The 14,991-nt window shown below is 47.1% G+C and overlaps 2 protein-coding genes across 3 annotated transcripts; both read left to right on the top strand.

Moving 5' to 3' along the window:
* The first annotated feature begins 2,855 nt into the window (after positions 1 to 2,855).
* Positions 2,856 to 11,535, top strand: LOC125537591 (transcription factor BHLH6-like). 2 transcript variants are annotated; one of them, XM_048700913.1, is made up of 5 exons: positions 2,856 to 3,093; positions 3,211 to 3,418; positions 3,502 to 3,771; positions 3,878 to 4,048; positions 11,123 to 11,535. In XM_048700913.1, the coding sequence occupies exons 1-5, from the start codon at positions 3,002 to 3,004 to the stop codon at positions 11,189 to 11,191; spliced, it is 810 nt and encodes a 269-aa protein (XP_048556870.1). In that variant the 5' UTR covers positions 2,856 to 3,001; the 3' UTR covers positions 11,192 to 11,535. The 2 variants fall into 2 exon arrangements, with proteins under 2 accessions (XP_048556870.1, XP_048556869.1); XM_048700912.1 differs by having other exon boundaries at positions 3,193 to 3,418.
* A 164-nt stretch (positions 11,536 to 11,699) lies between these two features.
* Positions 11,700 to 14,597, top strand: LOC125537592. Its single transcript, XM_048700914.1, has 2 exons — positions 11,700 to 13,708; positions 14,192 to 14,597. Exons 1-2 carry the CDS (start codon positions 13,358 to 13,360, stop codon positions 14,450 to 14,452), a joined length of 612 nt encoding a protein of 203 aa, XP_048556871.1. The 5' UTR covers positions 11,700 to 13,357; the 3' UTR covers positions 14,453 to 14,597.
* Positions 14,598 to 14,991: the final 394 nt, after the last annotated feature.

The raw sequence follows: 14,991 nt of genomic DNA, 5'->3' as shown, positions 1-14,991 counted from the left end.
GAAGTCGGTCAGGGGAGCCACGAGGGGCCCACGAGGGTGGGGGCGCGCCCAAGGGGCAGGCGCGCCTCCCTGCCTCGTGGCCACCTCGAAGCTTCCTTGACTTCAACTCCAAGTCTCCTGGGTCACGTTCATTCTAAAAATCACGCTCCCGAAGGTTTCATTCCGTTTGGACTCCGTTTGATATTCCTTTTCCGCGAAACACTGAAACAAGGGAAAAAACAGAAACTGGCACTGGGCTCTAGGTTAATAGGTTAGTCCCAAAAATAATATAAAAGTGTTTAATAAAGCCCATAAACATCCAAAACAGATAATATAATAGCATGAAACAATCAAAAATTATAGATACGTTGGAGACGTATCAGCCGCCCGCGCGATGGGCGAGGGAGGGGGAGGAGGAGAAGTATGATACAACAATTATATCACTAGAAACTCCTTTCACGTACGAATCTAACGATATGCTTTGTGTAACACGTATGTCATATATTACTACTCTAACCCATAGTCAAAAGGAATCTCGAAAAACGTATTAGGCCCTACATACATATAGATGGAGCGAGTATATAAACTATATTATGAAATGAAGGAAGTATATAGTACGCACATCAAGATTATGAGCCCCACGGGAAGATGCAGCTGCCCGCTGCCAAGCATACATCAGAGCAACTCCAATGAGGCGACCCATTTCGTCCACCGCCGTCCGTTTGGGTCGGCGTGGGTAAAAGAGAAGGCCCAATGCGGCGACCCAAACCCAAATGGATTCCACTTCATGTCCGTGCCGACGCATTTGCGGCCCAAATTTGCGCCCCAAATGCGTCAGCGCGGACGTGGAACGGACGCTACGCGCGCCTTCTCGGTGTCTTCCACGGCCCCACCTGGCGGTCGTCCAACCGCCCGCCACCTACCTGGTCAGCTTAATTTATGACATCGGGCCCACACGTTAGCGACGGCGGTCATCTTTTTTAAGCCGGCCGTGCGGCGGGGCCGTCCTCTTCCAGCCAGACCCCATCCCCATCTAGCCAGACTTGCTCCCCCGTCGCCGGCAAACCCTAGCCACCCTAGCTGTGCCAAATGGGGCTCTTTTCCGGCGCCGGTAGCAGCAGCAAGGCCAAGGCCAAGTCGCCCGCCACTCCCTTTCCCATAGAGTTTCTCCCGCCTCCGCCGACGCCAGCTCGCCGGCTGAGGCATCGCGTCAACATGCCGGTGCACCAGGCAGAGTGGCACTGGCAGCACTGCGTGCCTCTCCCGTACCCCGACGTCACCCTGCCGCACAACTGGCACCTAAATCCGGAGAGGATCCCGGTGCCGGCGGCCCCGCGGTCGGCCAGGGCACACGCGGAGGAGGTGCGGCGCCGGCGGGAGCTCCTGACACCGAAGCAGCACCGCGATACCGCCTACGCTTCCGACTCGCCCAACTGGGCGCGCTGGTTTGCCTTCGAGCACGAGGAGGCGAGGCGACGCGACGTCCGCGAGGTCGACCGCACCATGCCACCGCCCCCGCTCATCGTCTGTTTACCAGGAGAGCGAGGATGACGAGTGGCGCAGGGCGGCGGCGGCAGAGGAAGAGGAGGCAGCGTACGAGGCGGCCATGGCCCTCTCCGCGGCGAGCGACTGCGTCCTGCCGCCAGTGACCCCGCCGTCTCTGTGAAAGCCGAGCCGGAGCCGGAGCCGGAGCCGGAGCCGTCCCCCATCGAGTGCTACTCCTGGATGGGAGTAGTGCGTGAGTGGGTCAGTGTGCCGCCGATCTGGGTGGGGGCGACGGCGGCACAGGAGGCGGCGTACCTCGAGCACTGGCGCCACATCCGGTTGGCCGAGGAGCGCCGCCACGGCGAGTACCTCGAGATGCTCGAGCGCGAGGCCAAGGAGGAGGCGCGCCAGGCCGCGGCGGCACAGGCGGCCTCACAGCCCGTGCCCGCGCCGGCATAGCCCGCGCCCGCGCCGGCACAGCCCGCGCCGGACATGAACGCCCTTTGGAACTCAGCGTTCTTCTGGGCCGGCCCTGCGCCGACGCTCATCGACCTCACGGACCCCGAGGACGACAACGACGACGCTTAGGGCAGCGCGCCGCCTCGTAGTTTAGTTTATTTTTAATTTTTATTAATGCTAATTTGAAACGTGTGGACTCTCTCCGGCCTTCCTGGCCGGCTTTAATGTATAATTATTGCATGTTTTTTTTCGCGCCATCAAAAATGGATCGGGCCAGCGTTGGGCGTACACGCCGACCCAAATACGAACGTGATCGTTCGTGTCTACCTGGCCGACCCAAACGGATAAAAAGTGAATAAAATCGCCGTCGGTTTGGATCGGGCCATTGGAGTTGCTCTCATGGCCTGGACGGAGCACACGCGAGGTGCCAAAGTTGTTGGGCCCATACGTTGACATGAAGGGGGCAGCAGCGCACAGGCACAGATTCGATCTCGAATGGGACACGAATCGAGAACAGTTTTGCTAGAACTCATCTAGATGAGATATAATTTGGTCTCATTCATCTTTTATAGCCATTGGATATGATGATATAAGATGCTATAAGATGCGTGTGTGCTGACGTGGATGTTATATGTTCTTGTTTCCAAGTGAATGAGACCAAATTATATCTCATCTAGATGAGTTTTAGGTACTCCCGTAAATGGTAAACCAGCCAATGGCTGTACGGCACGCACGTTGTCTAGGCCGTGAAGGCGCCAGGTGCCATCAGGTAGGGTGGTCTCGCTCGCACGTCGGCCCCCGCCACCCTGCGACGCAGATCTACCATCGTCCACACGCTGCCACTTGTGCTAACGAATTCACGCTATCCACACGCAGTCACATCCTGATCGCATCCTGCTACTATTCCATGCTTCTGTATAAAGCCTCTGGGTGCTGACTAGCGAGTAGCGAGTGAAGCATCAAGTACCCCTGGCAGAACAAAACCCCTCGCTAAAAACAAGCGCCAGTACAGCACGGGGGAGAGAGAGAGAGGCCAACAACCATCTGTGCGAGCAGATCGACTCGTTGTCTCGTTGCAATGGAGGCCGACATGGACATGAGCTTCGATTTCTCTTGGGAGACGCCTAACTTCTTCGAGGCCCAGGTGCTGGAGCTCGGCGTCGTCGACAGGTGAGCCTGCACATTCAAGTGCGCCCCTCTGCTTGTTCATGGGGCAATCCATCGCCGGTAATTGTTCCTTCCTTTGGTGCCTACTAACCGTTGGTTTAGCCTTGTTGATTGTTGCAGTATGTACCTGCCGGCTGAGGACTCGCTGTCCGGTCTGTACTCCTGCAGCTACGACGACTCGAGCTCGCCGGACGGCGCCAGCTCGTGGTCGACGGCCATGACGATGGCAACCCGCGCGAGCAAGAACATAATCATGGAGAGGGACCGTCGCAGGAGGCTCAACGAGAAGCTTTACAACCTCCGCGGCGTGGTTCCAAACATCACCAAGGTGAGCGCGCCCGCGCCCGCCTGCGATTCATCAATTTACAGATCACGGTGTGCTTAATTTGCTTGGCGTTTGTGCGGCGTTAGATGGACAAGGCGTCCATCATCCAGGACGCCATCGCGTACATCGAGGCGCTGCAGGAGCAGGAGCGGCAGCTTCTAGCCGAGATATCCGACCTCAAACCAGACAACTGCACCGCCATGGTCAAGGCGGAGGACGTCGCCTCCGTCGGGAGCCAAGCGGAGGAAGACGGTGTGGGCTTGCCGCGGCGGAAGAAGATGAGGAGGACTAGCTCCGCCTCCTCCATCAACGACGCCATCACTTCCCCTGCCACGTATCCGGTCGAAATCCTCGAGGTAAATATCAACCTTCGAGGCAACGTTATGGAACGACACCATGCAATTGCAATTGCAGAGACGTAGTGCAATCGATGGAATGACTGCGCTGTTACGGTTTGTGCAGCTGGAGGTGACGAATGTAGCGGAGAAGCTGTCGGTGGTGAGCCTGAGGCACGGCAAGGCGCGGGACGCCATGGCCAAGGTGTGCGGGGCGCTGCAGTCGCTCTGTCTCAAGGTCATCACGGCAAGCGTCACCACCGTGGCCGGCAGCATGGTCCACACCATGTTCATCCAGGTAACCGTCCATCGATTCGCTGTCTTTCCCACCCAATCAATTGCTCCTCTCGCTCTATCCTGATTTCTCCAACGAAAAAGATTTGCTTCCGGTCCGTCCCTTTTGCTCGGTTGCTCCCGAATTTCTTTGATGACATCACCTTTGATGACGTCACACAAATGACGTCATATGTGACAGGGCTCGTTCATAAAAAGCATACGTTGGTTTCTTTTCTCCATCAACCGGATAGATTATTATGAACCGGTAGTACTCCGTTCATTTCATAATGTAGTGTGTCTGCCATTTTTAAGATTTAAGTTTGATCATAAATTTAACCAACGTGGAAAACTGCAGCGGGAGCAAAACTTATATCATTGAAAACTTCTTTCGAATACGAATTCAATGATATAATTTTTGTTCCCGCCGCAGTCGTTCACGTTGGTTAAATTTGTGATCAAATTTAAATCTTAAAAAATGCGGACACACTAAATTATGAAATGGAGGGAGTATCTCACAAGGAAAATAAGAGGGTAGAATTTCGATCATGTTGTCCTACCTCATAAAATGTGACCAATGAAAATCCTCCGCGATAATCCTCTGAAGCTGCACCACCACTTGATCCTCCGACATAAAAAAACACACTACTCCTCGAACCTTGGTACGTATCTCCGTCCTTGCGTTTTCAACTAGTAAGTTTGCACGTGCAACGCACGATACACTTCGATACACACCCGCACAAGTAACCACAACAAGCGTGAACTCAAAGATCCAACTAAAGACACTCACCGTGCTTGAAGATAAAGCTAGACACCATATTCGGCTTGGTATCATCATGTAAGTTGAGCAACAACGAGAAGTTTTTCAAAGAAAGATCAATGGTGGACATGCGGTCCAATACAGCTGACAGAACTACGACAAGCAAAAATAATAATGTATAAGAGCATATTATGCTCGAGAAAATGAAACATAATGCATTGGACAACAATGCCCAATCATGTTATGAATTTTGTAAAGTAACTTCAAAAAAAGCGAGGAAGAGTAGCTTCAAATTCGATTGTGAGAGGTCATCTATTCCAAGTTGATAACGTGTAAAATACACCTGGAAGGGAATATAGTAACGAAGCAATACAATTTTCTATTGTCGATTAAATCAACATATTCAAATCACATACGATGAGTGCATGATAGCTGATTAAATGAGCCAACCATTTCCACCGGAAAAGATTTAAATTTTGCTTATTGTTGTAAAAAAATGCATGGTCTACAGTTCAAACATGAGTGAAAACAATAAGTCAAGATATTGAAGGGTTCTACACAATATCCAGGTAGTAGAAAATAAATGTGAGTTCTGCTCTACAAAAGACGTCACCTGTGGTGAGATGCTGATAGTAAGTACAAAACAATTCTTGTAGTTAATTCTTGCATAGTAAACACTGACCGAAATATAGTTGCCAACACTCATGCATCACAGCGCCAGGAGTAACCTGTTAAATAGCAGGAATATCACTAATTATTAACATCTGAAGAACAAATGCGCGTACAAGGAACATAATCTAAATCCTTACACTAAAGTGGCAATAATATAGGAGACTTTTGATTTTCAGTAGAGCTGGTAGCAATCACACATGGAATATTCCTGCAAAAACACACATAGATGAAGTACTCCAGAAATAACAATTGGCCAGCGTGTAGAACAAAATACATCAGAAAACTGAAGTGAGAAAGAGGGTGACATTCGGATTCCTTGCTATCACTCTGCCATTGTAAGCATGCACAACCATCATGTTGTGGAGCAAATGCTTATAAGGATGATGGATGGTGCAAAATAAGAACGAAAGGAGAAAACCAATATTCTTTCATATTGAACAAAATTCAAAACTCACCCATTGATGCATCATGAACCTGAGCGTTTGAATCTCGTGTTCGTGCTATAATGAAAAATAGGACAATGCAAATGAGGTTAGGATTTGAGACACCTCTTACCAAAGGAGGCAGAGATGCATGATAATTTGCAGATTTCATTTGTTGATAATGCCAAACCTAGAAGTTACAGAGGCGGGAATATACGGTGGGGGTGAGGTCCGGCGGATGGGGTGCGGGGAGATGATGCATTGTGTGCGGATGGCGAGGCAGTGGCAAATCAGGGCCAAAACGTGTAGCACGTCGAGTGAAGCAGTGGGCGACGACACATGGGTGCCCTGAAGAAGGCACAACTCCTCCTCATGCGTCCCTGATGGTGGCTCGCGTGCTGTCGTGGCCACTACTTCTTGTACATGAGTTTCGGTTTCGGGCGAGAGCACGTTCGTCTTGCCAGCGTACGCGGGTGGCTCTATCATCTGGCCGTATGTGAGCTCTTCATGTGTCTCCCATGCGCACACTCCTTCGCTGGACAGGGCCAGGGCACGAGCGTTGTCGGCGAGCCTGCCGGCGCATCCTTTCGATCTCTTCGACACTCACATCACGACGTGTCTCCTCCTGGGGGCATTCGCCCCTCGATCATTGGGTGCATGCGTCGCCGGCGCCAGACAGGGTGGGCCGCATGCATGTTGCCAGGTGAGCGCACCGCCGCCACCGCCGGACAGGGTCAGGCTCACGTGCATGTTGCCGGGCAAGCGCGCCGCCGCCCTGGGCGCGGCCTCTCGCCCTCTCCTCTACATGCCTTGTCCTCCCTCCCTCGTGCGTTACTTTGGGTTCCTCAACGACGGAGTCCTCGCTTAACGACGGGAGCGTCTCGCATGCATTGGCTGGCGGCTTGCATGCTCGTTGGAATTTTCTCTTTTTGGTTGGAGGTTTTGTACGGGATTAATTAGATTGAGAGGTGGCGCTAATTAAGGGAGAGAGATAACCGGTGGCAATTTGGATTGCATGTGTTGCGTGATTGTAGGAGTTGCTGATGCGGGGCGTATGTGGGGTGTTTTGGTGGAGTACGGTCAGTCAATTAAAATTGCTAAATGCACATACAAATAGGATTAGATTAAGGTTAGCTGTTAAATTAACTTAGTGGGCCTAATCATACGGTGGTAATTGATCTGCATACATTTTGTGAGATGTCTTTAGAGAAGATTTTGTTTGATCTTTTATAAGTAGTGTAGATGCGTGGACGGCTCGAGTTGACACACTGTCTAAAAAAACATGAGTCTCAAACTGCAAGCACCATATGTCGTCAGCACTGACTTTGGCATGTGCATACTACTCCTCGAACCCTTGTATGTAGTATTGCTCATCGTCGCGAATGTAACCCTGGTCTCCACGGTGATTCTATTGCTATTTTTTTTGAAATGAAAGGTAGATCACATTCTACTTTGTATATTTCAAAACAGGCCGTAGCCCGGAGACCGTAGGTCCATTACATTTATGTTCTGCACCATGGTGCATAGGCCATAAGCTGCCTAGCGAAAGGAAGAACAACAGAGGGAGCAAGAACAAAAGCCAAAACAAAACAACAGAACAACAACAACAACAACAACAACAACAACAACAACAACAACAACAACAACAACAACAACAACAACAACAACGTGATCTACATTATGCACGTAAACTCTGCATCCAAAGCAGAACAACTTCTTTACGCTCCAGTCTCCTTGTCCAGTGGCTCCATAGCTTGAGAAGATTTGATGTGTACAACCGAGCATAAGATGGAGACCAAATCTTATTGTTGAAAATCCTACCATTCTGGGTGTGCCAGAGAGTGACAGCAGCGGCAGCAACGAGGACATGCCAAGTAGCCGACGACGTCCAACGTGATTGAGTATGATGCATAAAATCCAGCAGATCAGCGGAGTTAGCCATGTCAAACCTGTCCTAGACAGTAGATGCGAGAGAGAAACGCATGATGATATGGTCGATGGACTCTCGGGCCGGGTAGACATCTCAATCAGCATGAGAAACCACCGAGGTCCATTGTTTCCTGACCATGTTATCTCTTGTATTCAGACGACCTCAAAAAGCCAGCCACAAGAAAATACGGTACTTAAGCGGAATTATGGGGTCCCAAACCCACGAGTTGAACCTGCTACTCATCCCCCGGAAGGTGAGAAGGTGATAAAAGTATGAAGTGCTCGAAACCTTTCCATAAAGGGAGGAAGAACGAGTGTCCTTGTCAAGAGGCGCAGGCTGAATGCCCAGAAGAAGAGAGTGCAAGCGCTGCAGTTCCTGGACTGCCGATTGTGTAAGATTAGGGTGCAGCTGAACATCCCAAACACCATCAGCAGAGAGCTGCGAAGCAACCGAGCAAGAAATGTCTTTTGCAAAAGTGTAGAGAGTCGGCAACACATGATTAAGATGCCCGACTTCAAGCCATTTGTCATGCCAAAAAGAGAGACAACTCCCATTACCCAGAGAGCATCTGGAAGCATTGAGAACCATGGAATAAACCGCTTGAAACCCTTCCAAATGGGTGTATCTCTGCTCTGTGTCCCAAAAGCAATACGACGATCGCAGTACTGTGAAGCGAACCACTGGAAACAAGGAATATCCGAGGACTGCAGAACTTGGCCGTGAACTTGCATAACAGAGCTTGATTATGAGTAGCCACATCCCGCACACCCAGCCCACCAGAACACCGCGACATAGACACATATTCCCAAGCCACCAAGCATTGATCTCCCTGAACACTGTTCTTGCCTTGCCAGAAAAACGCCCTTAGGAGGTTGTTCAGCTTGGCAATATCTTTGCTCTGTCGCTATTATTCGCCGCAGCTGAACGACGAAGACCCTCTGTAACAATCATCCCTGTATGCACCATCTCTCTCAGAGTCAAACTCTCCCATCTATCCATTCCTTCTGCCGGCGCTGTTACCAAACCAATAACGGTCAGCTCCAAAACCACTATGCCCCCGGTGTGTCTTCTTTGTATGTTTGTGATAAATTGTTTTTCTAATAAAGGGTGAAATTTATTTTCTTAAAATTAATGGAGCATCAGGATGATACAAACATAGAGAACACACCTGACCTTTGCATGGTTAGGATGTACAACCAACACCCATGCACGCACACATAAATACGTCGCCAAATAGTAGTCATATAAGACCAACACTACTATGCATAGACAAGGAAAAAAAACCTCAAAGCGATCAGATCCGCGATCGATAAACTACATCAATGACCATAGCAGTAGCAACCATTCCATGACAACACACGAATGACGAGGTTCATCAATAGCAGTGCCTTCAGAAAGGGATCGGCGCTCATGCGTCGCCGTCACCAGACCCAACCACCCAAGGCTATAATATACATTTTCACCCTAAAGAACCAGTCTAATCATATCCGAGCAACACCTTCAGCAAGGTAAGGACACAAAAACACATGGATTTGCGGATTTCTAATAGTCGTTGCTGCTGCACATGCAGCAATTTTTATGGTAAGAGACTATGATCCAACTACTCGATACAACGTATCGGAATTGCTAGGTATAACCCACACAGGTCAGCCCTAGGCTTTCATCTCATAACTCAAGACCGAAGCTACCATCCCTCTGCGCCAAGCTATCGTCCCGCCAAAGCTAGTCACTGAGTCTGGAGAGAGGAACCCTCACAAAGACCTTTCGGTGGGCACCACAATGCGTCGCAAGTGCACCGTTGCACGCCGGTGTGGTCGCCATAAGGACCAACAACAATGACGAAGCACAACACCACTGACTACCACCTCACCAGAGAGAGCCCTTCACAGGCCTGTCATCCTAGGGGCCAATATGGCTGGAGCCGGAGGATGAAAGGCACATCAATATCGCCCGCGTGGAGCGCAGCCGCCACTAGATCAGGAGCGGATAGCCGCCAAATCGATGTCGTGCCTCCCGATCCAAGTCGACAAGAACCAAGGCCGCATTGCCAAATAGGGAAGCCGCCACGTGCACTGGGACTGCTGTTGCTGCCATAAAACGAGGCTTCCATAATGTAGTTGCCCGCCCAGCACCACCAGGAAGCTGTTGCATCCACGCAACAAAAGCCACAGGGACGACGTGTCCCATCGCCAACTTCCTCGAGTTGCCCGAGGCTTCGCATGTGAGCCCTCTAGTGGAAGCAATGTGTTGGGAAGACAAAGGAGCACCCTAGCGGTGGATGTGATGAGTGTTTCCCCCATGTCGCAAGAGGCGGCGTGGGGGATGCGGGTGTTTGGTTCAGTTCTAGGCTGCCTTTGTCAAATCAATTGTTTTGGGTGAGTAAGACTAGAACTATATCCCGCAGAAAAAAAAGAGATTTGAACTATATGTTTTTAGAGCTGAAAGTAGGTATAAATCACAGTGTACGAGCGCACTAGGTTGTAACGCCTCATATTGGGCTTGCAATGTGACATTCCCCCTATCTCTCGTGCATGCATGCATACAAACAAATGCATGATATCAATAAAGCATTTCCCTAAATTGAATTTCAAAAAAAATCTTTACCTCTTAAATCATTGACCCAATTAATGATTCGCTTTCACTAGCATTCTGGTGGCGAAATCTTCAAAACTAGATCCCATACCAGCATGTTTCGACGAATTTTTGGCTGGTACTTGCCAGATTAGTGTCACTTAGTTATCTTTATTTGCTACCTTGTTGTTAAAATGAAATTAACTTAGTTTTCAGATTTCTGGAAGTTGATATACACCGCTAAAAGCTTGCTTCATGATGCTTATGTTAGTTGATGCCTCTTCCTACTTTTGTCAATCATCGAATACTCACTCTTTAGCTATGCATAACATTGCAGTGTCCAAAAACGTATGAAAGTATTTCTCGGTAACTATATACAATCATCATGGAAACTGTTCAAGGTTAAAGATGGCAACTAGGGTGACATAATATGACAACTGATGGCAATGAAAAAAATCATTGAAGAATGTCAATATCAGATCTTGTTTCGAAGCCCTTGTGAAGAAAAACCTAGCGGTGTAGAAGGATCGCTAATCGGATTAACGATTTGTGAGATAAATCATTACAAAAGTTCAAAAATGCAATTAACGTGATGACATCAACATTAGATGAAAGATTCCTGCATGCATGCATGTGCTTTTTCTATAAGTGAAAAATCTCGTTGAAAGGTGTGATAGCATCAAAAGACACATATGCACACAATGCTACTTAATTTTATTGATAAAATTTAGTTCTATTTTTCAGACGGAAGGGATGGATGGTGCTCGGACAATCAAGGAGCTGATACAGGTTGCACTCCACCATCTCAAATGAGAAGAAGCTCGTCAAATCCATGAGTTACTGATGATGTTAGTGTTGCAAACTATGCACTAATGGGCATCCCAACTTCTACCTACAGTGTATCATGTTCACTATATCATGACAAGAGAGGCCTATGAGTCCACCTTAGTACTAATGTCATCATCTAATAACACCACAACAATTGTAGTTATTAATCATAATCACTAGTAAAATGGTACCGCATGGGTTAGCCCGGCGTGGCGCCATATGGAGCATGGAGGTTGATTTAGTGGGATTTCTGCCACGGTCGGCATGGGTGGGCTGTTGTACGGAGTATGTGCAGATTTCTTTTCAATATTCAAAATCCTAACTAAATATATTGAGGGTCCAAATTACAAATTTGTTTCATCGTAATGTTCCTCATGTCGATATCTTTAAAATTAGCTACCATGTAAATAGGTTTTGATGAACTTTTATTTCATGAGGTATACCTATTACAGTGGTAAAGGACTACTCACGTTAGTTAGTTAGTCGGTCCGTGTACATTGTTAGATATTATGGGTCTTGGACCACTAAGTCTTCTATATCAGCCTAACAAAATTCTGAAATCACAAAGGCCCATTTAAGTTGCATGGCAAGTGTGTAAGTTTAGTCTTGTACTACTACTTGAGAAACATTAGCACTGATATATAAGGTTAGGAGATATACTACTCCTTGTAGCATGAGAAAAGAGTGCAACTACCTGCACGTTCAATCTCACTCACTCCCCCACTTCATGCCACGCAATGCGCACGGGTCACATCATATATCATCATGTCACCTAAATTGAGCTTGAGTTCGAGACAATGTTATATGCCATGTTGGAAGAATTGATATTTTTCTAGGTAGTGCACCGCTAAATCATCTCTGGGTGTGCCTCTCCAAACTTGAGCCTGTTATGGACATCATTTGCTTCCAAATACTCCTTCCACCATGTGTTAGGTGCATTTCTACACTAGTGGAGAAATGGCTAGCCACAACTTTTGTTGGTGGAGCACCATTTCCCACCAATGCCAACACTATTTTTTTTCAAATAGTGCTGGCGTGTGCATACTTGGTACGGCCGTGATACGACCTTAGTGCTGTCGTAAAAAAATTCTGTTACACCACAGATATTTGCTGAGTTTTTTTTGCTTGCTAAATTTTCTTATGGCGTGGCCCATTAGGCCCACGCCAGCACTAGTCCATCTTCTAACTACCCTATCCAGTCAAAAAAAATCTAAGTTCGATTCACCCCACATTGTTTTCACCTTCGCCCCCCCCTCGACCAGTGCCGCCTCCTCCTCCCGACCACGCCGCTCGTAGTCGTTGGACTAGTGCGTCAACCGCCACCTCTGGGTCAGGAGAAGATCTCCCCTCTCCCCTCGCGCATCTTCTTCCCCTGCCCTAGCGTCTCCCTCCAGTGGCGGATCTGAGCCAGAAAAATAAGATACTTCTTCTCTGTACATGGATGGACTGATGAATGGATCATGGATGAATTTTGGTACCGTGAATATGTATGTTTGTTTGGTAGGAGTAGATGCTTTGCTTGATAGATGAATGAATGGTGCTAGCTTTCTGATAGATGGATGGATGAATTTTAGTACTGTAAATGCTCAATGCTACTGTGTAGGTAGAAGATTTGCTAAATTTGTATTGCTAGTGTGATTGCTAATGGATAGACATTGTAGATGAAGAAAGCCAAGAACTATAATTAGATTGGCGGTGTAGAATTTGTTTATTTGTGTCTCCCTCGACCGATTTTGTTTATTTTTGTATACAATTAGTAGTGTAAAATTAGATTTAGCAGTGCAGTATCTGATTATATTTAGTAGAAATTGATTTATTAGTATTGAAACCGATTATACTTAGTGTTTAGTCTACAATCCGATTATACTTAGTGTCCAATATGTTTTGTTTAGAATGGCGCAACTACCACCATGTCGAGTGTGCAAGTTAAGGTGCTCTAGCAGCCTTGCAACTGGCACGTTGTTCGGCATCTACTTCTAGCTGAGTTTTGTTCCTGCAGCGATAACAAATTATATGAACCTTCTAAAAGTTATTTATTTTATTTTTGTTGTTATTTCCATTAATGCATTGTGTGTGTGTGTGTGTTTTGTTCTTACACATATCGTCCCATGCAATGCAAGATAGGAATTCAATGAGCTGACCGAAGACACTATGATCTTCGACGCTCCTGGGGGGCCTACACTATGGAGGTCGAGAAGGAATGAAAGATGTCCTAGATTTGAGGAGATGAATGAGATCATTTCATTGCCCATATGCGACTCACTGGGGGGTGAATTGATCAGCTTCTCCTTCAGAGGACGAAGACCCAGGCTGGTTGTTATCTATCTCAACACGGAGGAAGATGATGAGGACCCACTTGATGAAGCCCTCTATGGCCAAAGAACGAGGCTGGGCGATGATGAAATGGACAACCTTTGGAAAAAACTTCTGCCACGTGATGCCTACGCCGGGATGCCATTCGTGAGCCATCTGACAAGGATGAATATTATCCGCCATGTCATGGTACGTTACTTAGTGTAGTAATTTGATGATACTTAATTAGTGTAGTAATTTTTATGATGTGCTTAGTGTAGAATTTGATGACATGCTTAGTGTAGTAATGTGATGGTATGCTTAGTGTAGTAATTTGATGACATGCTTACTGTAGTAATCTGGTGATATGCTTACTGTAGCAGTAATGTGATGATATGCGTAGTGTAGAATTGGATGACATGCTTAATGTTGAATTCAATGATATATGTGAATTGAAGTGTATGCATGCTTTGTTGATAATTGCACATGACATATGTATTTTTTCCAGAAATGATATGCTCAATGTAGTAATTTGATGATATATATGCTTAGTGTAGTAATTTGATGATATGCTTAGTGTAAAAGCTGATGATATGCTTAGTGTTGAATCCGATGATATATGTGAATTGAAGTGTATGCTTTGTTGATAATTGCGCATGACATGCTCATCTATCATATATGTATGCTTTTTAGAAATTACCTACGAGGCTATGGGTGAGTTGTGACATCGAGCCGGATGAAGCAGACATGGCTAGACTACGCCTTACCACAAGGGGCTCCATCACCACCTGTGCGTATGCAGTCGACACGGATGATTGCACTGTCTTAAGCATGGCGGGGTGGAACAACTTCCTTGCTGGCAAGAATATCTGTGTTGGACAGGTCATCTTAGTCACTATCAGAAACACCCCGCGTGTTGACTTGAGGATGATGATCATCATTGATCTCATTTGAAAGTATATGTGTGGCTGGGCCATCAGTGTTAAATAAACTACTTATTAACTATTAGTTAGCTAGTGTTTGTGAGAGTATTGTCATTTATTAATTAGCTAGCTAGTACTATTTGTGAGATTGTCGCTTATTAATTGGTATTGTTCTTTTATATGTGCTTATTTTTAATGTGAAATGTGAAATGTTATATGGTGGGGGGGGGGGATTGGCTGCATGAAACGTTTGTGGCATGCGAAGTACATTACATGTCGCTAGGTGAGTGATTATAATGGTGGTTTTGTCCACATGACACACCATCAACATGTAGAATATTGATGAGATGGGGTCCACTACCACCATAGTTTTTTTAACAATGGCGCTATATTGATGGCGTTGGGTGTCCACGCTAGCAAGGTGGTGGGTCCAAATTATGTGATTATTTTGCTAGTATTTTTGTGCCTACTCCTTATGCCTTGTGGAATTTTACCATGTTCGTGCATTTCTTTTTGTCGTTTATCCCAGGTAACATGTTTTGGACCAATTTTTTTGGAAGAAATCCCAGG

This window comes from Triticum urartu, chromosome 2 (genome assembly GCF_003073215.2).
Source record: "Triticum urartu cultivar G1812 chromosome 2, Tu2.1, whole genome shotgun sequence".
Lineage (NCBI taxonomy): Eukaryota > Viridiplantae > Streptophyta > Magnoliopsida > Poales > Poaceae > Triticum > Triticum urartu.
The sequence above is the reverse complement of the archived record's forward strand: the minus strand, read 5'-3'. Positions and strand labels throughout refer to the sequence as shown.

Bases quoted from the DNA above. Each gene is read 5' to 3' on its own strand.
- LOC125537591 (XM_048700912.1), top strand. From the start codon at position 3,002: ATGGAGGCCGACATGGACATGAGCTTCGATTTCTCTTGGGAGACGCCT. The intron at 3,094-3,192 runs GTGAGCCTGCAC...CCGTTGGTTTAG, and splicing joins GAGCTCGGCGTCGTCGACAG to CCTTGTTGATTGTTGCAGTA. The intron at 3,772-3,877 runs GTAAATATCAAC...CGGTTTGTGCAG, and splicing joins ATCCGGTCGAAATCCTCGAG to CTGGAGGTGACGAATGTAGC.
- LOC125537592 (XM_048700914.1), top strand. From the start codon at position 13,358: ATGATCTTCGACGCTCCTGGGGGGCCTACACTATGGAGGTCGAGAAGG. The intron at 13,709-14,191 runs GTACGTTACTTA...TATGCTTTTTAG, and splicing joins ATATTATCCGCCATGTCATG to AAATTACCTACGAGGCTATG.